The sequence below is a fragment of the Akebia trifoliata genome, chromosome 3 (assembly GCF_017979445.1).
Source record: "Akebia trifoliata isolate Shusen 1 chromosome 3, ASM1797944v1, whole genome shotgun sequence".
NCBI classification, from domain to species: domain Eukaryota; kingdom Viridiplantae; phylum Streptophyta; class Magnoliopsida; order Ranunculales; family Lardizabalaceae; genus Akebia; species Akebia trifoliata.
The window spans coordinates 47,859,703-47,884,207 of NC_141377.1; the positions used below are offsets into that span (position 1 = coordinate 47,859,703).

Here is a 24,505-nt window from a genome sequence, read left to right on the forward strand (position 1 = left end):
ACAAGCAAGAACTTTGTACAAATACTGGGAAAAAAGAAAAAAAAACCCTTGGCATCATCTCACAATAAACCCCCATCTCGCCACTCGTCTATCTTTCTGTCTGTTGGATTCATTCGATTGGTGTATATTCCAGTTTTATGAATTGCTATGAGAACATTCAAGAAAAAGCCTTCATCAACTTATAAAGGATGAGGGATGAATCATTCAAACGACCATTATCCAATTTGTATTTTGTGTCTAACGTGATTAGTAGTATTGATTTGAGTAACATTATGCCAACGTTACTTAACGCTCCTACCACACTTTGTTAATCCTCAGGATTTAGTTTAAGTCAAACTTACTCCAATATGTCTTAAAAAATAAGAATTATCAGTTTTTAAAATTTTGAAAACTTCACTTATTATCAAGTTTATGTATAAATGAAGTATCCATCCTTTTACATAGACATAAGAGGTGCAATAAACAGCTTGGATCGACCATATGGCATTGGTCCAAGGTTTAGTAAATTCTTAAAATTTTTGACAAAGTCCAAACTTTTCTAATAAAAATCTAGACACTCCTTGGATCATTCGGCCATGTACAAAGTGAGACATCTCCACTCTCCACCAATAGTTGAAATGAGGAAAAAAAAAATTAGAATATGAGATTATCAGATTTTTAATTTTATTTTACAAGCAAACGAGATTAGTTACCAATAACTATTAATTAGTAGATGAAAACCCATTTTGAACCCAAGACGAGACGTATTGCTCGAGTTGTCTTGGTATTAGGCATGGACGAGACGGATAAATCAATTTTTCGAATCAGATTTAAAACCTCACGTTTATTTTTCAAAATTTTAATCGATACGTGTCAAACGAATTGAAAAACTCATCCGAGACTAATCGATATCTGACATAAATGAGACAAGATGTGAAATCGAATTTTAAAACCATGTCACTCATAGACTTTAAATGCGTGGCTTCAATTCGTGGCCACATGTAGAATGTTAGATCGACAGATAAGAATTCTGATAACTACTAAGCGGACTTTTTGGGGGAAAAGAAAAATAATAGAAAAAAAAGGAAAACCAACCAACCCAGAGATAGAGATTGCCTTGGACGACCAAAAACAAGGGTCCCAAACAGAGTGACAAACAGATTAAAATTCTCACCAATAATACAAGTGGCCGGCCCACCAACCTAAATACAGATACGAAAACAACAAATATGAAATAGTACAAAACATTCTGTACACCCAGGAGTTGGTTTGCATAAATTATTTTGGGCCCTTCGACCCTTGATTTGAATGCATGGTTTTAAAACTTGTTTTGACGTCTCGTCTCGTCCATGAGTGAGACTGAGTCCTCTCGGACAAGTCGTCCGATTTGTTAAGTGGTCTTGCTCAACAATGAGACATTGGACTGCGTTTGAAAATGGTGATTTGAGATGACTTGTCAATCCGTCTCGTTGGTGGATGGATTTAAAATCATATTTGAATCTGGTTCATCTAGTTAGACTTATAAACCAATTCAATGCCTGTTCATCTTATTAGACTTATAAACTGAAAATCAGCTTGATTTGTGATCTCCATGAATTATATGAAATGGCCTAAAAGTGGATTCCTCTGCAAAATTGTAGGAATTCGATGGTTGGAAATTACTAATAAAGCTCAGTTAATAAATGAGTGATTGGCCCCAAATTATATGACACTTGTTTGGCAAAGAGGACGGGAGTTATTTTGTAGGATACTCCAGCATACACCAAACACCAAAAGGTTTAAAACAGAAAAACCTAATTCCTTCTGTCGATTGAACTGTAAATTTAACTCTTTTCAATATAAGAGAAAACCCATAAACCCAATCTCACACCAACAACAAATAGAGGAAAAAAAAACAGGAAAGAAGAAGAAGAAGACCCTTCTTCTTTTTCTTCTTCTCTCCAAGATTAGCAATGGGTAGCCAAGTTTCTAAACAGGTGGAGCGACGAAAGGCGCTGTCAACGGAGAAGAAAACTCTATGTGATCTTCAACAAAATTGTGGTACTGACTTCCCGTGCTCCGACTACTGTCCTCCTGATCGAAAAAATTGGATGTCGGGTCTTGGCCCACAAGGAATTCACATTAATAAGATCGTTTGGCCGGGTACCCATGACTCAGCAACCAATAAGATTGGCATCAGAGGCATCACTCGCCCCTTCGCGCAGTGCCAATCTTTGTCGATCTATCATCAGCTAGCCAAGGGAGCTCGGGTCTTAGACATTCGGGTCCGAGAAGATCGCCGGGTCTGCCACGGTATCCTTGTTACCTATGGGATCGACGTTGTCATCAATGACATCAAGAAATTTCTCTCAGAAACCCAATCAGAGATTATAATTCTAGAGATAAGAACAGAATTCGGGCATGAAGACCCACCCGAATTCGACAAGTACTTGGTGGATCAACTCGGTGAATTCTTGATCCACCAAGATGACAACGTTTTTGGAAAGACGATCGCTGAGTTGCTCCCCAAGCGAATTATATGTGTATGGAAGCCGAGGAAAGCACCTCAACCTCATGCCGGTGGTCCACTATGGAGTGCCGGGTACTTGAAGGATAATTGGGTCGATACCGACTTGCCTTCAACAAAATTCGAAAGCAATCTGAAACATTTAAGTGAGCAGCCACCAGTGTCCAAAAGGAAATTCTTTTACAGAGTAGAGAATACGGCGACACCTCAGGCTGATAACCCGATTGTATGTGTGAGGCCGGTGACACGGAGAATCCATGGATATGCAAGGCTTTTTATAGTGCAATGCTTATCGAGGGGTTGCGGGGATCGATTGCAGATCTATTCAACAGATTTTATTGATGACGATTTCGTTGATGCTTGTGTTGGATTCACAAAAGCGAGAATTGAAGAGAAGGCCTGAAATTTTTTGGATTATGGTGATTCTAGTTGTTGTTGTTGGTGTTTTTCTTGCTCTATAATTCCTCTCCCCCCCCCCCCCCCCCCCCTTTTCAAAATCTTCTTTGCTATTATTGTTCCTGTAATTAAAATTTTAGATTTTTTTCTTCTTCTTTAGTTTGGAAATTTGTAATATTGTATGCATCATATGGTGTAAAGGAGTGAAATTTGTTTGAGTGTGTATGTTTTGAGGTTATCAATGAGTTTGTAGTTATATTTAAGTTGAGGGAAAAAAATTATATGAACTTATTTGTGAAAATATATGAGTAGCTCTGATAAGTGATGAACTATAAGCAGAAGTCCATTGAAAAAGATTGTCTCAAGTAAGCTAAAGATTTTAAAAAGAGCGAGATGAGGACCAAGTCGAGAGAGTGAATATGAATACACTTGAATTAAAAAAGATATTACTTTAATAAAATTGATTAAATAAGTGATGCAGGACGGAGAGAAGAAGGTGGAGGGGTAGGAAATCTGGTTTGCGATTTGGACTACAATATGATTATCATAACAGTATAATGTAAGAGAAAGTATTAAAGTTGAGGATTAAGGGTTAAGGTTAAGGAATTGGGCATGATGTCCCCATCGATAGGGTTCGCTTTGTTCATTCGACTCAAATGGTAGCGATGATAAATTGAGTAAGATACATTTGAGAGGATTCAGATGATAAGCTAAAGCGAGCACAACTCAATTAAGGGATCTTCAACCTTAAGTAATAAAGAGAAAGATTGCTCCAACTCGATTTATATGGGATTTGAAGCAGACAATCTCTAACAAAGTTATTGTTCACTCTTATGGTTAGCCCTCAATTGGTCTACAGAGAATTAAACAGAGGAACAAGATTCACTAATAAGGATTTTATGATGATAATGATGATGGTGGAAACAAAAATGGATTTCCAATCCATTATTGCTTAGGATTTCGAGACCTAATTCGCTATGATCTAAAGCCAAATATTAACCATTAATGCATCTGATGGTTAGGATCATTCATTCCACCGTTAGGTGACTTGTCTATTCATGATAACTCAGCTTGGTGTGGTCGCGGACACAAGAATTGGTTGGTTGCACAGAAGATAACTTGATAATTAAGATGGTCATACAAATTCATTAAAATAAAAAAATAAAAAAATTGTCCCCATCTCCATCTAATCAAAACTTATCCAAAATTCTAATGTTAATGTGCTTGATATTGCCCTTTTGCACCAATGACTTAATTGTGACTTGTTGACTTTATGGGTAAATTTCAATGTGGTAGGTTTGATGAGTTGGAAGGGTGAGGTTCACATGTTTGTTTTTCATTTATTTTCTTGTATCTATCATATCTAAGACATACCTCACCAAGTTTTGATAATATTGAGATACCTCTATGTTTTAAAACTGATGAAGTACCCCTTGACTCCATTCCTCTATCTGAGAAAATGGAAAATGACACGAACGACCTCAAATTCAACCTCCTCCAGCCATAACCCTTGATTTTTCTACCCAAAACTCAGTTGTCTTCAACTTCTAACCTAAAATTTTTTTTACTCCATCTCTTGAAACCTTCAGACCTCAAGAACAAGATAATATTTTCAGAAAACTTGGAATTATGGGAAGAAAACCTTAAGGGTTTTCGGCCAAAGTTGAAGATAATGGACAGAAGACAAGGTCGAATGGGTTTAAAAAGAATTTACCCTAGAGAATAGTTTGAAGATGACAGTTTTTTTAGAGTAAAATCAAGGGTTATTGGCTAGAGGTTGAAGATGATGACATTTTGGTCATATATTAGTCTCTCTTGGAATACCAAGGTCAAGGGCTATGTCATCAGTATGAAAACATGGGGGTATATAAAATATTCACCAAAAACTAGATGGATGTCTAAATCACCCTAATTAATCATAGAATTTTCTAATAATGATCATCAAAATTTTATCCCAAAAATTTGAGATTGGTTGAACAAATCTTATTCCTCCCTTCAATCCTATTTAAAGCAATATGGGAAATAATTCCCATGCAGGTTTTTTTGGTCATTGTATTATATCATTAGAAGACAAAAATGATTTTTTTTTTTTTTTGAAGGATTTTTATAAAAAACATAAGGTCTTGAAAGTTGTAACATCTTATCCTTGTATGATATTGGCATTCCCCATTAAAAAATGTTCAAAATCTCTTTCAGTAAATCAGAATTTTAAATCTGTTGCACAAAATAGAACTAGAAGAACAATTAGGAACACCATCCATGTTATACCTTTCCATTCTAACTGAACCTAACACAAAAAATTTAAATCGTAGAAGTCATTGATTGACTCCAACAATAGAGAACCTTGTACTCCTCCCTACTTAGAAATAGAAATCGAGGAAATAGAGTTGTGAGATAGAAGGAAACAAGTGAGATAGATTACTAGATAGAACCTGCCCTACCGCATTTAATGATATTGGCAGGAAGAGGGGCCTCGTCCCTTGTGGGAATGGCCGAAGGATTGTCCTCTCCAATGCCCTTCACTCTCAAGTAGAGCTCTTGTCCAAGGTACCATCTTTCAGAGTCCTGAGACCTCACATTCCACATACCATGGTTATCCAATTCCATCAATATCGCTGTCCATGAATTTGGATATACCTGCTCACAATTACCACGAGAAATAAACTCGAAAAGGTCTTAAGACGTAGTGTCAGGGTAATTTCAAATATGGGTGAAGAGATGTTTCACATAGACCAACCTGGACAGTAGAACGAGAAACAGCGTCAAACATATTATACATTAATTGCTTGCTTTGGTTCCACTTCCCGACATCCATCCTGCCAAATCCAATTTGATAAAATTTTGTTTGCTTAGTCTCCAGGCCACAAATATAGGAAGTATACCATTTTATATTAAATTTGCCTCACCCAACAACAAAGAAGTTGTATCCATCAATATGCCAAGTTTGCATAGTGGGTCGGGTGTTCTGAAACACTATATGGATGAAATCTCGGTATCTGACATCAAGAACCGAAGTGCCCAATGACGGGAAACGGCCATCTGGTGTGTCAGGGATGATATTGGGAACAAACACATCGTCGAGCTGGAAATAGTCCGCTATCTTCAATGGCGTATCTGGGTTCACAAAGGAGATGCCATTGACCGTGTACCGATGATGGTTGTCAATGATTGCTATGTCATTCTGGAGGACGATTGTGCGTGTAATATTGATGAGACCGTAATGGAACGAACCTTGTGGGTTTGGTCGAGCTGCTCCCACCGCTAAGTCCCACCTATTGGAACACAATGCAACTTCAGTGTCAATGTGTACCTCTTTTGTGAAGATTTAACCAGTTTTGTACAAACCTTATCGAACGGGCTTGCTCCATAGAGTATTTGTAATCGAATGGTATGGGCCCTGGTGGGAGTGGACCAATTGGATTTGCTTGAGAGCCAGAGCAACGTATATATGCAACACCTGTGAGCTCGGGAGAAATAAATCGAGAGGTCGCAACCATGTAATATGACATGCCAGCCATCTGATTTGCAGTGACTAGAATAGAGTAAGATTGGCCTACGTGGATGTCTAGAGTTCGGTAGTATTGTTTAAGGGTGTAGGATCCTTCAGTCTCCACCAACAGCATAAGATGGTCCTGAATTCTGAAGTTCAAAGATGTTTTCAGACCCACATTCGAGATTCTTAGTCGATATGTAGCTCCTGTTAATCAGACCAAAAAAAAAAAAAAAAAGTTGCCTTTAAATGACACTATTTATGTCTACAAGTAAAAAATGCTGATTGTACTTATGCCTTATGCTTGTTCTATGAATGGAAATGAATCCCAAATAGGGGGGGAGATCAAAGTGCCGAAGTTTGTTCTGTTCTGTTTTGGGGTGGAGGGCATAACAACCTGACATGCTTTGGCACAGCATGATTAGGCTCTCGAGAGAAAAATAACTATAAGAAACCTGTTCAAATTGGGGTAAACTTTAGGGGTGTCAAGAGTAAGGTAAGGTTGGATAGTAGTATTATATCCACAGCTAAAAAATGGATCCAAGTCAGGTAGTTTGGATTTCGGGTTGCACAATGAAGCGAAAGTGTGCACGAAAGGGTATCCCTATCCGATCCAATTTTCAAATGGATCAAACTAAAAGAATCAGTTTTAGCAGGTTGGGTAATTGCATATTACTTGGTGCCCTCAGTAAACCCTCATTAATTTCAAGGCTGATTCTGAATGCTGAGTAACCAAACTCAATCCTGAAGGATTTAGGATGCCCTGACTCTAATAGACGATCCCATTTTTTGAAAATTTTATAATATTTACAAAAATGACATCATACAATGACAATAAAACCCTTAACTTTTTCCCTTTGAAGACTAAAAAATATTTACTTTTCAATGTTTTCTTATGTAAAATGCAACGTGGAAACCCTACGAAATGAAAGAAATAATGGAAAAAGAGTTAATTTAAGGAAAATGCTGGAATGACACAAACGGAGACACAAAGGTGACAAAAATGATGTGATGGCACGCACATAACCTTAGATGCTTTTTACTCGTATCTCGAGGAAAGCATCTGCGGTAATATGCATGACACCACAAGTTTTTGTCACCCTTGTGTCTCCCTTTGTGTCACCCCAGCACGACTCTTAATTTAATGATCAAAGTCCCCTTAAGTAAATGACCAAATAACCCTCTTCCTCCCTTTTAAATCTACAGAGTTCTTTTTAAGCACATTTTTTATGTAACTAATCAAAATCAAATCTGCAATATCCAATATCTTATATGACATATTCTGCCTAAAAAAAAATTCAAGAATCTTCTTTATTATAAAGTTTTAAAAAAAAAAAAAAGGCCTCAATAATTTTTTTTTTTTTAAGAAAAAGAAAAAGAAAAAGGAAATACCTGGTTGAAAGTTGAAATTGGCCTGGTAGGGCCCAAGGCCATTGATCAAAATTCCATTCGGTGTTAATGGCAAAGGGATCCCGCGATCAAGGGAAGTTCTCATGTCCTGATCCACATTTTCTTTTATCTCAATCTCAATTACATTATATGTTAGTAAAGTAATACAGATTAATAATTAAATTCGTTATCGAGCAAACATACCTGATAGTCTGAAATGTACCAATCTCCAATCAAGATATCGAATTCTTCGAGTGGAGCATCGAAGGGAATGGGAATTACAACCCGATTATTAATACGAATGGCACCGTACCCACCGGCCGCCTTTTGAAGCATCAACGATGGGAAGTAGAAGAAACTTCCAATTTGATCCTTAGTTTGGAAACTATAAGTCCAGTTTTGGCCTGGTGGTATCGGGCAGTTAGTCCCTTGCACTCCATCCTGCCATGAATTCCTCCTCTGTTGCACTCCATTCCTAAATCCAAATAAAATAAAATTAATACCCATAATCCAAAAATGAAATAAAATAAATCAAAATCATTTTTCATGTAAATTAATTTGATCTTAATACCAGGTGAGGAGGAAGGGCTCAGACAAGTTGTTGTGGACATTAACATTAACAATGTCGTTGGTTGTCACATTTAACAATGGGCCAGGAAATTGATCATTGATCACAATCACCTAAATAATCAACAAAATCAGATAATTATGGGATTTGATTTATTTTAAAGAAAAACTGTAAAATGGGATGATTGGAGTTTAATGATATAAAACCTGTTTTGGTGCACCAAGAGGAGCACGTTCAGAGTAAGAAACAGTCCAATCAAAGAAGATAGTGGGATTATCGGCATCAATCAACCCAAATAGCAAGAAAGTACTACTGTAGAGTAGAAATGATGATGCAATGAGTCTGAAACGACTGATTGGTTCTTCCATCTGATCATGCAAACTTCGTAAAACTAAAACAAAACCAGAAGTGATTCAGAAACCCTAATTGATAGAAGATAGAACTTGTATGGTTTTTGGTCACTTAATTATAAGAAAATATTAAAGAAACTTTATTTAAAGATTCAACAAGTTTATTTATTTATTTAAAGTTAAAGAGTCGCGAAAGAAAAGAAAGAGATGAAGAAGAATCTTTTTTGTTACTAAGATATCTCTATCTGGAATCGAATGGAAATTAGGTTCTTCACGACGACAGTGCGTGTTACGGGACGAGATCTTGACGGTTACAATACTGCCAGATTTCGCCATGTTGGACGCCCGCATTGCAGGAGAGCAACGAAAACTAAAAGTGGATTCTTATGGGCCGTTGGATTACGTGGACTATTTGATAGAACATGGGAGATGATTTAACTAGGTAGCTCGCAGAGGTACTACATCGGAATCTACGCTTTCGATTTAGAGGGTAGTTATCACTACTTTTGACTCTTTTATGTATGTATACGATTGGTCAAAAGAAAGCTAAAGCAAAGGTAGATTTACGAATTAATTTGCGATTGGATATGATAACATTTTGGGATGGGCTATCCGCACCCCCACCATTTGTGCTTAATGTTGGGCGTTTGCAACAAATCGGTTCAATATCGAATCAATGCCACTCCAACACTGATTCGAAAATTTTAAGGATGTATGTGATTCTTACGGATTAATGAATATGTGAATTGATTCAGATTCATTTCTTTTCATCATTAATCTGAAATTGATCTGATCCGAACACATGCCTTATTTTCAAATTACTAATCTGGATTGGATTTAGATCTATTAAATTTCTTAACAAATGATTACCAATTTAGTATCAATTGGATATGAACCCAATCTAACTGACTAACCCTCACACATGTAGATGGTTTGGACTATTTTTTATCTCCCAAATATCCACATATTGTGCATTTGATATTAGATAACTCAAGAAAGATTTGATCTAAGGTTGTTGATGGGTTTCACGTATATACATAGAATCAAAATTTAAATAAAACATTGTTTCTTATTTTTATCAATTTCAATTCTGAATAAGAAATCCTTGGAATCAAACCTAACCCTATATGAACCCATTATCCATCAAGTACTCTTTAGGTACCCAATAAGATAGGATAGGCAAACATTATTTGTTGAAAAAAATCTAACATATAATTCTTCACTCGTCACTGGATAATAATAATAATAATAAAATTTTCAAACAAATCGAACTTTTGAAAAGAAGCCTTAGAAAATTTAATTAAGATCTAAAGATTTTGTTTGTAGTAGAGACCGAAAAGGAATAGAAAATATAGAGAGAGGTTGACCATATTTTGTTTAGAATCTAATTTTGGCTAAATACATTCCTTTAATTAGTACACAATTAGATTATTTAGTATCTTGTAGATAAGTTACAAGCAAAAGGTCCACTATGGTGTCCCCAACATGGCCATCCAGATTTAAACTAAAAAATAATTGGCCTAAAGGTAATTTTTCACTAATTACTAACCAATATTTTATTTTATTTAAATGTATAAATTTGGTCCTTTTTTTTTTTTGGATTTCAACTTTTGTAGAATATATATATATATAACCCTAGGGTAATCTGAAAATTAGGAGCTGGTAGAGAATTTGAAATTTTTTTTTAGGAAAATTCAACTAATTCACACCAAAAATGGGTCTTTTTGAAACATTACAATGTGATTTTGGAGACCCACGTTTTAGATTCTAGAAAGAGACCCCACATTTCTAATGGTCCACAAGTTTTGAAGGGCATCCAAATTTACATAAGGCCTATGTTGAGACATCAACTTTATAATTTATATTTTTAAGAGGGACTATTAGGTAACATGTGCAAAAGCACTTGTATTACAATAATTAAGATTTATGCACGATTAAATTGTTTTTATAAATATTATGAAAAATAATTTTAAGAATTTTAAATTGATAATCTATTTTAAATTAAGAACCCACTTTAGAAAGGTTTTGCTGAATATTTGAGATACCCCCCATGTTTTCAAACTACTGTTATATGGACCTTGACAGTGGTCCCCAATGGATGATGGGCTGAAAATGACATAATCACCCTCGTCTAATCTCTAACCAAAAAAACATTGATTTTTCTGGTAATAATCTACCATCTTCAAGCTCTTGAACCTCATCTAAATCTATCATCTTCGTTTCTTTTAAAATATTCATCATTTACTTCTAAATTCTCTATTTAATTCTTAATGTTTGAACATTGATGGAGTCATGGAGATAGAATCTTATGGTTAAAGGCACTTAAGCCCTACTTGGTATGCTGCAAATCATCTTTTTAAATCAATTTTATTGCTACTTGGTTGTACAATGCAAATGATTCATATTGCAAAAAGTTTGCATTGACGCTTAAATTCTAAAGAAAATGATTTAAGATACAAAAAAGGACAGTAAATTACAATGAATTTTTTTATTGCAAAGAGCAGCCGATCACAAAAAACAAAAAAAAAAAAGATTAGTAAGAGATTTTCCAATGGTTACCAAGCAATAGTAAATCATTCATTGTAAAACATTTGCCAAATGATTTGTGATGTATTGTACAATTCATAGTTTTTTTAATTTCTTATTATGTTGAGGATAAGATTGGAACTCAAGACCTCTTGAGTGTTACTTGTAAAAAAATAGTATTTTCCTTTTTGGGTGAAATATAAAAGAACTCTTTCCTTTTTTCCTTTTTTGTTTTACTTTACTTTATTGATTTTGAAAGTTGCACAAATAATTCTTCTTTTTTTAGTTTCACATTAGGCAAATACAAGGAAAGTTCTCAACTTATTTATGTTCTCTCTCTCTTTAATGCTTGAGTGTGAGAGAGATAGAGATTGGGCCTCGCGCCCACATGGGGGCCCAAGGCACAATCCGTCGGAAAACCTTAGTGTGTGTGTGTGCGCATTCGATGCGCGCACAGGTGAGGGGATGCAAATTTTGGAATTTAAGCCTCACGTGGGTGCGCGTGATAGACCCCCTATTATAATTATAGGGTTATGATATTACCACATCATTTTGTTATGAATAAACATCATAAGCTTCACATGTGTGTGCGTGATAGGCCCGTTTTGCTAAACAGTTTGTGTTTTTATTTAACTGTTAATCTCAAGTTTGTGCATTCCTTTGATTGAAAATACAAAACCACTCAAAACTAAACAGAAACTTGTTCTAAATCAGAACAAAACAACCTAAACATATCGATAAGGTTCTTCGTTTGAATCGGATCAAAGTTGCACTATTATAATTATAGGGTTATGATATTACCACATCATTCTGTTATGAATAAACATCATAAATGATTTTATTGTAAAATGACACCATATAATAAAATCAATTATGATGTTTATTCCTATCATAATGGTGTTGTAATAATAATGCCCTGACTATATTGTGCGATCGAATCAGTGCTGACAATGGATTGGATTAATCCGATCCAATCCGATTCAAGTAATGGGTCCAACCGATGGGGTCTAGATCTGGAACGGTTATCTAATTGCTATTGGATCTATTCTTTCTCTATCCTAATAAAACATAAATTTATCAAAATTTCATGAGTTCTGGATCAAGCGTGTTTACCACTAAATCTTCCAACATTGTCAGTGACCCAACTCTTTGTCCTGATCCATTTAAGCATCATAACTTTCCTTGTTAACTTAGTAAGATTTTAACTCTTGTTAAATGGTCTTTGAACGCAAATGGATCATCACATTGGCAATCTAATACCATGGCCTTCTAGATTTCATGAAAAAAACTCATATCCGATTTATTTTTATTTTTTTTGGCTTGATCCAAGGTTTTGAAAATGTGCGACTATAAACTTTCACGAAATTCTCAAATTTAAAATTAAAATTCAATGGTGAAAAATAATATTTTTTCAGAGTTTATAGTGTTTTATCCTCTGCAACCCTATGGCATCAGATCATGTTTTTAGATGACACAATGTGACCTTAACGACCCTTAGTAAGAGTTGAAATCTTATCAAATTAGTAAGGCCAGTAGGACTCGTTTATAATCCCACTTTCTTTCCTTTTTATTTTTAGAGAGTTGCTATTGACATCCCCAACTTTTACTTATCACACCCCAATTAAAAATAAAGAAAATAAGTGAATGATTGAGAATAAGTAAAAATTGGGGTGCCAATAAAAGCTCTCTCTCTAGTTTTCTACTTTTTGGGATTAGGATTCTATGAGTTAATCAAAATTGTAAAAAAAAAAAAAAAAAAGACTACTTAAATATTTTTAACGGAGTTTTATAACATTTTGTAATGTTCATAGTATAATTTGAGCCAAACTAATTTTCAGCAGAAATGACTGAAAAATTGATTGAAATTAATTTTCAGCGACAAAATGAAGTTGAATGCACTTAGCACCGATGATTTTACACGTGGACAAGTATGTCCTTCTACGATATATTTCTTACCTCGCTTGTTCTCGTTTTCTATCTCCTGGAGCTAAACTCCATCGACCAAAAAAAATCCAGCTTCGTTCCATTTTGAGAGTGGAGAAGAGCCGTACATGCGACATTGAGAGGAGAAGATTGATCTGTTAATTTCTTGGAATCTAGGGTGTCAAATTTGCCCATTAAGTGTTGAAAATGGGTTTCTCCCTGCCCCTATTAATGATTTTACACGAATCTTTATTCTTAGGCTACATATTTGACTCGTACTGCAATACAACATTTTATTCCAAGTGAATATGATGCAACCAGATTTCTTTATGATGTTAGAAAGGAAATGTAGAGTGGTTTCTGCCTTTACACAAATTACCAAATGAAGCTCAAGGCTGGTGTGCTCGAGTCACCAGGATTAGATTCAAGAGAAATTTACATTTACAAAAACGGTATAGTTTTCATAATTAATTATCAAAACACTAAACTGTAGCAATTAATTCCGAAAACAGTAATTTTACCATTTTTGGAATTAATATTTTTTATCAAAATGGTTAAAAACAGTAAAATATAAATTTTTTTTTACCGAAAATGCCCTTTTTTATTTTACATATGTGTTTACCATTTTAACCTTAAAAATAAATTAAAATCCAACTAAATCTTTCTCTTCTTTTTAATCTTCCCAACACTAAATAGAAATATGAAAGAGGAGAGGATTTTTCATAATTTTAGTAAAAAAAATTAAAAAGGCTATTTTCAATAATAATAAAAAATTACATTTTATTGTTTTTACCGTTTTGATAAAAAATATTAATTCCAAAAAGGGTAAATTATCATTTTCAAAATTAATGGCTACAGTTTATGGTTTTGGTAAAAAGTCGAAATGTGGTGCATGTTTTTGGTAAATTTGCCTAGATTCAATTCTTCTTGACTCTGGGAGACGACAAAGGTTTAGGTTCTACAAGTCTTACTTGACACTATGGCACTACCCTTGTGTCTATAGGAGTAAAAAATTGTCTGTCACTATTTGTTTAGGTTCAATTTTTCTTTTTTCTTTTTTAAATTTTCTTGTACGTATTTGTTTCATCTTTAAAGGTCTTTCGCTATATCTTCTCTCATTCTTATGGAAACTCTGTATTTATTTATTTATGCTTTTTCTTTTTAGTTTTTAAGAAAATGTTAGATAATTAACTCCACTTGATGATAACATAATTCTGTTTTAGTGAAAGTTTGTTCTATGTTCCTGTGATTTGGATTTATGTGGGACTTCGTTAATTTTTTATATATTTCTCAATTCTTCATTTCATGTTACTAGATAATGAAGTAGATTTTCTTAAAGTTAATTGTTTTTGAATTTGATATAGATCGATATTGTTTTTCAAACCATATTATTTTTTTACATTTATGATCTTTTTAGTATGTGTGATATGAATTAACAGTTAAAACAATCAAACAAAATATAATATTATTGAAAAATGAAATATAGTCAATTTACTAATTTTTAGGAGTTACTAACGAATAGTATTCTGCAATTACAACATATAATTTGAATTAATTCATCACAATTCACACAGGTAAACAGATGACATCCTCAACACTTAATAAATTCAGATTTTTTTTCAAATGACCTTTGAGTTTGGGTTATGCAGAGCTATTTGTACTCCACAAATTCCTTTGATTAGGGGAAAGTTATTTCTATTTGAGCCCAAGTTATTATAGAGAGTCCTGCAAAGGTAGAGAAGGTTTCCAAGAAGAAAATATATGTACAAAAGTTGATGACACATGCCGTAAGCTATTTGGCCAATATATTTTATCTAATATAGGTTAAAAGTTTCTGAGTGCCTAATTTTTGTGAGGATGACATCTATGGTGAAGAGATCATCGTCACCAAAAAATATGTTCATCTTGAAATTTCTAACCTAAGTTTACAAATTGAAGAACTATGGGTCATTCATTTTTTTATAAATCACTTTTGATAGAATTAGAAAATTTGTAATGGACTGATTTTTGATGAGGTTAATCTCCTCATCATAGTTATTATCCTCACAAAAAATCATCCTCTTATAAAATTTCTAATTCATATAAGACAAAACACTTTGACCATATAGCTGATTGGCAAACGGGACCTATGTATAATAGGAATTTTCCGCTCTCAAAGCTATGGTTAGGATTAAAGTAAAAAATTGCAGATTTCCTATAAATCAGTCGCTAGGGATACACATATTAGATTTGCCTTGGGAATCCCTAACACCCAAATGTCATGTTGATGGGTCGAGTGAAAATGCTGAAATGACAAAAAGTATTTACTGCAATTCTCACAAGTCTGACGTAGGATGTGCACATAATCATAGATGTGTTTCCTCGCGATACGAGTAAAAACCATCTACAGTTATGAATATATGTCCACGTCAGACTTGTGAGAATCACTGTAAATCCTGTGTCACCCCAGCATGACTCTTCTTGGAAAGACTCAGATCCAATACGGTGTCTCTCGTTCCTAAAAAAAATAGGTTAGATGTCTACGTGGCATATTTTAGTTGGACTTTAAAAAACCTTGCTCTTTAATCAACTTTTCCCGCAGTGTTTATTTCCTAATCAAATTATGCCACGTATACACAATTCTATCTATGGAAACGGGACACCGTTTGGGATCTAAACTCTTTTGAAAAATGATAAAGTGACATTGAAGTTGACATCGATTGCTAACCTGGATGATGTGTGTACAGAGCAATGATGCTTTTCATCGAGATACGTACTTATACCAAACACCGACCCTACATATTCGAAACCCTATCCAATCCATTGGTATCGTAGCGAATATCAGCCGTTGGATTATTTCGAAATTCCAACAGAGCAAAAGCGTAAACAAGGCTGTATTCTTTCTATGCTGATGTGGCAATTGATTCCTTTCCGAGATTCATGCATATAAAGTTTATAAACTGTTCGATACTAAAGAGAGAAAACATCAGACGAAGGAGAGCAATTTAGGGTTCTCTCATTAGGGTTAGGGTTTTAGTTTCATAGCTAGATCGGTCGGTTTTCTCTTGAGAATTGATAGAGATGGCAGAGGGAAGCAGATCGACCGGAGTTGTGAAGTGGTTCGACACTCAGAAGGGGTTCGGATTCATCACTGCAGATGATGGAAACGAAGATCTGTTCGTCCATCAGTCCTCGATTAAATCTGAAGGTTTCCGAAGCCTCGCTGAAGGAGAAGCTGTGGAGTTTGAGATCGAGTTTGGAGGTGATGGGAGGAAGAAAGCTGTTGATGTGACTGGTCCAAATGGTTCGTTCGTCCAGGGCGGTGGAAGAGACAACTATGGCGGCGGCGGAGGAAGAGGTGGCCGTGGTATTGGTGGTAGGGGTGGAAGAGGTGGCGGTGGTGGATATGGAGGTGGCGGTGCTGATGGTGGTTGTTATACTTGTGGAGAGTCAGGTCACTTTTCGAGGGACTGTACTCAGGGAAGTGGCGGAGCAGGTGGCGGTGGAGGAAGGTTTGGTGGTGGAGGTAGACGTGGCGGTGATGGTGGGTGCTACAGCTGTGGTGGGGAAGGACACTTCGCCAGAGAATGCCCTAACAGCAATACTTGAATTTAAAAGATCGTTCGAAAGGGTAAAAGTGTTTTTCTGGTTTTTGAGCTATCCATCAGTAGTTCTTATTGTTCTTGGGATCGTGTAGGTTTGTGAATTTCTTTTTTCTTGGATATGATGCTTCTTTATTTTTATATTAGGGTTTAATTTTCGTGTGTCCTTTACATTAAAAACTGAAGTCTAGACTGGGTTTAAGATTGGTACTCTCTGATGATATTTGTATGCATGGTTGGATTAATGGGTTTGGATTTTTTCTCTTTATATTTTCATTAGTAATGATTTTGGAATATGTTTTTTTTTTTTTTTTGCTTATTATTATTATATGATGTTTACGTTTTTGTGTTGTGTGATCTTGGGAATGAGGGAGAGATTACATAAAATTATATGCATGTTGACTATGTTCTTCTTGGCATTGCTTTATTTAATTGGTTATTCCACTTAATACTATTGATAATGTTACTTTACTGCCTTTTGGAGTCCAAAATAATTTGTTTAGGAAGATGGGTAAGGAAGGTACTTCTTTTTAAAAAGTTTGTGATTTTCTAAGGTTTTTTTAAGAGGAAGTCGTCTCTCTGCAATTTGACCAAGTCAGGAAAAGGACATACAAGCCTCTGCTTGTCAGAGGTGTTTTTAATTCAGCTGGGTCCAATACTAGTGAAGAAAATTGCCCATTTATTGTGCACGAGACACTGTTTGTTTCTTTATAGTCATAGTCACCAAAGCTGCTGAGTTTTTCAAAAAAGTAGTGTTTAAAATTTAAATCGTGGTTTTATAGGTTGTCGATTAAATTGTAATGTTTTTAAAAAATCTTGTTTTATATGAACTTCGCGATTTAATCATGAACATCATGATTTAATCGCTCAATTCTTGGATGGTTTTTTCATAGTTAATTTAACATTACATGATTTTTTTTAGAATTTATTAAACCCAAAAGGTTGTTTTAACAATTTAATACAAAATTAAACAGTAATGTTTTAATAAACATCACCTTCTCTAAAACTATAATTGAACTCAAAAATTAGAACATAGCCCTAATTTTTTTCTTTTATGATTTATTCTTATAGTTTAAAATAAGATTTGATGATAACACCACTTAGTAGAAAAAATTATATTGTTCTAACACTATTTCAATTTTTTCCAATTTTTTTTTTTAATTTTTTCACTTGCTGAATTATTCCGACCCCGACTTGGTGACTATGCTTGTAGCATCATTGACAATCCAGTCTTACCATCAAACCCATAGATATCTATAACACTTTAGTAAAAGTATATTTCTTTACATGTTTTATTGATAATCTGATGTTGATATCAGACCCATGAGCCTGTTTCTTTAGTTATTATAATCATTTGCTATAATAACCCATAGTCAATTCTTGCACATAGTTGGCCTACCTCCTGAGCTGTAGCCTAGAATTCATACAAACCATTGGATTGAGGATTCTCCTGATTTCATCTTCCCTAGTTTTCCTGCCAATTGTTAGGTAAAGTCTTTGTTGGGGAGCCTCTTTAGATGGGCCCCAGCATATTTGGTGGGTTAAGGCATTAGAGTGACTTGTTCCTATGAATTTATAAAGGATGATTGCTCACTAATGATGATCAAGTTCTTTGTAGGGGGGGATCTTTGTGCTTTTGTTATGACAGAGGATCAAATAGTAATTTTATTGTGCAACTTGTTTGACTCCTCCCCCACGCCACCAAGAACTGTTTTCATTTGAAATTGAGACAAATTGGCTTAAAAGTACTGACAACTATGATCTTTGACCCTGGAATATGTACAATGGGTCCACAAGTTCTTGGTGGAACTAGACACCGTGTTGTAGGTCCGATGTTGGTCATAATCTTCCAACTCTTTTTGTCGTCTGTGTGGGTCCAATTCTTTGCAGTTCTTATTCATCTGCTTACTTATCCGATCACTCAACTTTATGGATAAATCAGGGCTGTGATAATACCACACTATTATTTTATGGATATTCCTGAATACGTAACCACACCATTTGTTTAAAGTTTGGTAATTTTGAAGAACCTCTTCATTTTGTTGGTGAAAATTAGTGATATGTCCTTGTTTTCAAACTGATGACATACCCCCTTGACTTTGATCTTTCATGAGGGACTAACAAGAAGTGATTGAAATGTACTTTTCATCAACCTTTGCTAAAGGTTCTTGATTTTCCAGTAAAAAAACCATCTTCAACTTTTACAATAAATATTTTTTTTTAACCTTCATTTTCGTATGTGGGTTTTTCAATTCAATTCTCAAGGACACCTGAAGGTGTGTGTAGGTTTTCTTGGGTTTAAGATGAATTAGCTTTAATAGATGAGAACAATATTTATGTTTGCATGTTAGTTAAGTCTGATATGCATGGTCTACAGTTCACCATTGTGTGTTTCATCATTTCTAGTTTCAAATCCCTAATATTTTCAGAAATTTTGCTATTGTTACTATTTATTAATATGTTTCTCTCTTTTTGCTCCGCATGATTTAAGGTAAGGGTTTCTTTTTGGAAGCTGACAAACCAATGCGTCTGTTTGTGATCTTATACTTGCCCTGTTTCAGTCAAGTTCATAACTTGCTGCCTCCTTGACTTTTGTCTCCTCTAATTGATTAATTGAAAATGACCTAAACAACCTCCTTTTCAACCTATAACCAAAACTCCTTATTTTTAATTCCCTATAATCTTCAACCTTCAGGTCTTCACTAACAGATTTTGTAACCTTTGTGTCCAAACTGTGATTTTAAATTCAAATTAGTGTGTGGATGTAATTTTTTATCACTTGTTTTATATTTTGGTCTTGATTTTCATGTTATTTAAGGTCTAATCCATTTTATTAAACATTAGTAAAAGACAAGAAGAGTAGTCTTGATCAAAATCTTCAATAGAGAAATTTCAAACAAATAGATTCAATATAGTTTGCCAAAGTGTTGATATGATGTAGTTCAACCATATTGATTGCCCTAATTTACATCTTTTATCTATTAGAGTCTAAATGACTTTTTTTTTTTTAAACGATTACTTGAAGTCTTGTTTTCTACTTAATCTCTGGTAATATTTAATTGCCTGTTTGGATTAATAGGTTTGGGTAATGATACTGGAAGATGTTTTTTTTTTTTTTTTTCCTTCTTTCTTTTTTATGATTATTATATGATATTTGTGTTTCTGTTTATGTGTGCTGTGATCTTGGGAATGAGGGGGAGATTACATAATTCAAAATTATATGCTTGTTATGTTGACTTTGTTTATCTTGATAATTTAATGAGGACATCAGGCCCATGGGCCTGTTTTTAGGTGTTTAGTTGTTTACTCTTCATCTTTAGGCTTCATAATGATTTGCTATAATAACCCATAGTCCAACCATCTCATCAATTCTTGCCCATAGTTGGCCTACCTCCTCACATTCAACCTAGAATTCATACAATTCATTGGATTGGTGAGTCTCCTCACTTCATCTTCCCTAGTTTTCCTGACAATTCCCCCCCTCCCCCCCTCCAAAAAAAAAAAAAAAAAGAAGCATATTTGGATTGTTAAGCTGCTATTAGAGTGACTTGTTCCTATGGATTTGTAAAAAGAAGATTGCTCACATCCTACCTTTGGGGAACTATGATGATCAAGTCCTTTGTAGGGGGAATCATGGTGCTTTTGCTATGACAGAGGATTAACTAGTAATTTTATTGTGCAACTTGTTTGACTCCCCTACCCCCCACCAAGAACAATTTTCATCTGAAATTGAGACAAATTGGCTAACAAGTACTGACAACTGTGTTCTTTGACCACCCTGCATTTACAATTGGACCACAAGTTCTTTGTGGAACTAGTCAGCATGTGGTAGGTCCAATCACCAATGTTGGTCATAATTCTTCATCTCTTTACTTGTCTGATCACTCAACTTTATAAACAAAAATTAGGGATCTGATAATACCACACTGTTATTTGATGAATATTCCCGAGTAGATAACATCTCTCCTATTATAAAATTATACTTTAATGTTTAATTTTATATAACCACACAATTTGTTTAAAGTTTTGTAATTTTGAAGAACCTCTACATGTTTTTCATGAAAATTAGAGATGTGTCCTTGTTTCCAGACTGGAGATACGCCCTTGACTTTGTTCTTTCATGAGAGATTAAAGTAAAATACATGAAATGCCCTTGTCTGCAACCTTGACTAAGGGTCTTGATTTTCCTCCACACAAAAAACTAAAAAAACCATCTCCAACTTCTACAATAATAATAAATAAATAAATCCCTTTATATTCAATCCTCAAATCTTGAGAATAGAGTTTGGAGGCATAATGAAGAATCACCAAAATCGGGAACTATACCCCCAAAATTATTATTTTTTCCTTAAAAAATATATATATATAAATAAATAAAATAAAATCTTTTTTTTTAGTGAGGGTGTGTGGGACTTCTTCTCGAGTTGATGCTTGTATGTCGTATAAACCTTATATGCATGGTATACAAATATGATCCATTACATGTTTCAACATTTCTAGTTTAAAATCCCTGATCTTTTCAGAAATCTGCTATTATTATTTGCTAAAGTAGTGTTTGTTAATAATAGTGCTGATAATATGATGGATTTTTGGTGGATGGACTTGAAGCATGCTGACGTGCAAGCGCATAACTTATTAAAATGTAAAAAGAGAAAGCTTCTCTCTCTTGCCCGTTTTCTGTTCACAATTATTTTTATTTTATTTCAAATCTTAAAAAGGATCATTAGGCCCACATTGATTATCACATTGACAGTCCAATAACACAGACATCTAGATTTTTTTTTTTTTTTTTTGTTAAGTTCATATAATTTTATCCTCTACAACCCAATTTCATGGGATCATGATGTTGAATGTCATAAGATCATCAGATCTGAAAGTTTCTTTTTTTCCCTATGGACAAGGGAGAGATTTTTTTTTTTTTTTTTAATAAGTTATGTGCTTCCATATCAGCATACGTCAAATCCATTCACCAAAAGTCCGTCGTATTATCACCACTCTTACTCTTATTAATATGTTTCTCTCCTTTTATGCCGAGCACGGTTTATTAGCCCTCCATTACAGGGTAAGGGTTTCTTTTGGGAGGCTAAGCAAACCAAACCAACTTGTGTGGAAATCTTTGGAGTAATGATTTGCCCATTGACCTTGTTCATATCTAATTTATTAATGAAAAATGACCTAACTCCTTCCTTCCTTCCTTCCCAATCTATAACGAAAAGTCCCTATTTTTATTCCCAAGACCAGTAACCTTTTGAGTACAACATTTTAGCCGAATCTTCAGGTATAACAGATTGTGTCCAAACTGTGGTTTAAATTTGGGTGATTTAGCTATGCCTCTCCTCACACACACACACACACAAAGATAAATGCTAAACGTGAGTTCCTATGTACTTGACTCTGCTTACCCCTCTTGAGGTCTTTGATATTTTCTATGGAAGAAGTAGACTTCAGGTAATAAAAAGGATGCCCCTTGTTGAGGGTAAGGGGAAGATAAAAATAACACAATTTTAGGTTTATGTTATGTTTTCAAAGGATAATGCTTAAGTAACATTAAATGTACATTGATTGTACATGCTAATATGGCGATGCACACATAACCATAGATGCTTTCATCAAGATATGAGTGAAAAGCATCTATGGTTATATGGGCACCACCAGATCAGAATGTCAGAATCGACGTTCATTTCAATGTTACTCCAACACAGCTCTTTTTCAAATTATTAAATTTTCTCGAGAGAACTAACTAATGGTATGGGTGCACGAAATAATGGTTTCATAACAATTTGTCAAAATATGAGTCCACCAGAAGTACATTTTTGTGGTTGCTTATGAGCCATGCTCTTATAATTCTTGATACAGGAATTGTCATCACCTCAAGACCACAAACACCAACGAGCCAGGCTCTTATACCAACTTTTGCTTTAATCTATCGTTTTCAACTTTGTCCACTAACCTAAATTTTTCTCTTACTGGATTTCCACGACAATCCTACCTTATTATTGACGATTGAAGAAGATAAGAATCTCAAAAGTTTACCCCAAAGGTTGAAGTAGGTTTGTTATAGGAAGGAAAAAAAAACATGGGCTTTATAAGCAGGCCTACAGATTTCTACCTTGGTTCCAAGCCCATAATTGGAATACTGTGATGATTATTTGATGTGATCAACATGATAAGCACTCTTGGATATCGTCATTTTATTCCTTTATTTATTTATTATGATAACCCTATCATGATCCAACAACATGGTAAGTGTATGAGATTATGTTAGAACCTTTGGGATTTCCTAGCTAGCAAACTTTCGAACATTGTCTTAGAGGACGATTTATTAATCGTGATTCTAAAAACCAGATAGATTGTTTCCCATTAGATTTTCATTTACCTCTTGTGTAAATTATCTTTACCTATTCTCAACCTTGTCTTTAATCCATTATCTTCAATGTCCTGTAGATTATTCTACCAGAAAATCCATCTTACCATTGCTTTTAAAATCCTATCTTGCTATTGGGGTTTGAAGGTAAGGAAAGAAAATCTAAAGGTTGAGAGATGAGGGTAAAAATCTTTACTTGAATGCCTTGTAGAAACTTACATTAAACTATTTTTAACATATTCAACCTCTTTTTGAATGCCTTGTAGAAACTTGCAATTTTTCTATTGAATAATCTATCCTTCTACTTCTCCTAAAACCTTTATGTCGAATCTTAAGGTTGAAGATGAGGGCATTTACATCATTTATATTATTCTCTCCAAGAAGACCTAGGTGGGGTAGGGGGTGTCATCAATTTGAACATTATGAGATGTCCCGTAGTAAAATCAGTAGTTTTTTTATACCTCCTCGATTCCTTCTTCCATAATCTGAGCTCAGTGAAAGAAGAGATAAGAGGGTCCGTGGAGAATGTGGTCGGAAATCCATAATAGAGTGACTACAAAGACCAATATGATTATCTTCATGCATAAGGATAATGGATTACCTAGTAGAAAATTTTCAAAATCATCACAAATCCCTTCCTCACCCATTTTTTTTAATCAAAAGTATTGTGTGAAATCTTTGGTTTTTCTTCCTCCTCTACTATCCCATAGGTACAATGTTTGAATCAATAGCAAATCTTTTTTGTTTTGTATCAATCAATATTATGAAATTTCAATTCTTTGCTGATACCTCCCAAAGGAAATTCCCGAATTTGATCCCAAATTGATTTCCCTTCAGAATTTTATTTTTCCTGAAAGAAAAAAAATGTGGATTTTTAGTAATTAGTCATTGAGAAATGAATTATGTTTAAGAGTTGTGATAGGTTACATTTGATATCAATACTTTATCTGAATAATAGATCGTCAAAACCGTTCGATCTTTTTTTTCTGATGGTCATCACCCACCGGCATATGAAGCCCAATACTATTATATACCGCTTATTTTTTTTGAAGGTTTGTCATGATATATCCCAAGTGTATGCGAAGTAGGACGTGGTTTCCCATCAAATTCCAAGACTCAACCATGGATAGGCGGTGGAAACAATCAACTTTTGGAAATCTATTTTTAATGATTTAACCCTCATAGTTTTATGGTATTAGATATATAATCCTGTACTTAATTTCAAACTGACGACATTCATCACACAATCTCATTGAGCTTTATAAAATATAAAAACACATGGTATTTTAATACCCTTTTTATCGATATTAAACATATATCCCTGGACTTTATATAATGTGGGGCATGTTGGGTGTACATTTCCTTCACTCTCAGGTGTGTCATACCCCAATCAAGCCACGTGACCCTCTTATATTCATTGTTCTCCCCTTCTC

The 24,505-nt window shown here is 34.4% G+C and overlaps 3 protein-coding genes across 3 annotated transcripts; 2 read left to right on the forward strand and 1 right to left on the reverse strand.

The window, feature by feature from the left end:
- The first annotated feature begins 1,829 nt into the window (after positions 1-1,829).
- On the forward strand, positions 1,830-3,106 carry LOC147407517 (uncharacterized). The gene has a single exon (XM_086436144.1). The coding sequence runs from the start codon at positions 1,932-1,934 to the stop codon at positions 2,886-2,888; it is 957 nt and encodes a 318-aa protein (XP_086292270.1). The 5' UTR covers positions 1,830-1,931; the 3' UTR covers positions 2,889-3,106.
- Positions 3,107-5,041: 1,935 nt separating this feature from the next.
- On the reverse strand, positions 5,042-8,992 carry SKS18 (SKU5 similar 18). The gene is made up of 8 exons (XM_086432847.1): positions 8,535-8,992; positions 8,332-8,441; positions 7,965-8,235; positions 7,764-7,869; positions 6,227-6,578; positions 5,788-6,153; positions 5,619-5,697; positions 5,042-5,518 (listed from the first exon to the last, which is right to left on the reverse strand). The coding sequence occupies exons 1-8, from the start codon at positions 8,694-8,696 to the stop codon at positions 5,303-5,305; spliced, it is 1,662 nt and encodes a 553-aa protein (XP_086288973.1). The 5' UTR covers positions 8,697-8,992; the 3' UTR covers positions 5,042-5,302.
- Positions 8,993-16,071: 7,079 nt separating this feature from the next.
- LOC147407519 (glycine-rich protein 2-like) lies at positions 16,072-16,976 on the forward strand. Its single transcript, XM_086436145.1, has one exon. The coding sequence runs from the start codon at positions 16,188-16,190 to the stop codon at positions 16,713-16,715; it is 528 nt and encodes a 175-aa protein (XP_086292271.1). The 5' UTR covers positions 16,072-16,187; the 3' UTR covers positions 16,716-16,976.
- The last annotated feature ends 7,529 nt before the right edge of the window (positions 16,977-24,505 follow it).

Bases quoted from the DNA above. Each gene is read 5' to 3' on its own strand.
- LOC147407519 (XM_086436145.1), top strand. From the start codon at position 16,188: ATGGCAGAGGGAAGCAGATCGACCGGAGTTGTGAAGTGGTTCGACACT.
- LOC147407517 (XM_086436144.1), top strand. From the start codon at position 1,932: ATGGGTAGCCAAGTTTCTAAACAGGTGGAGCGACGAAAGGCGCTGTCA.
- SKS18 (XM_086432847.1), bottom strand. From the start codon at position 8,696: ATGGAAGAACCAATCAGTCGTTTCAGACTCATTGCATCATCATTTCTA. The intron at 6,579-7,763 runs GTATTTCCTTTT...TCTGATTAACAG, and splicing joins CAATTTCAACTTTCAACCAG to GAGCTACATATCGACTAAGA. The intron at 5,519-5,618 runs GTTGGTCTATGT...AATTGTGAGCAG, and splicing joins TTTCTCGTTCTACTGTCCAG to GTATATCCAAATTCATGGAC.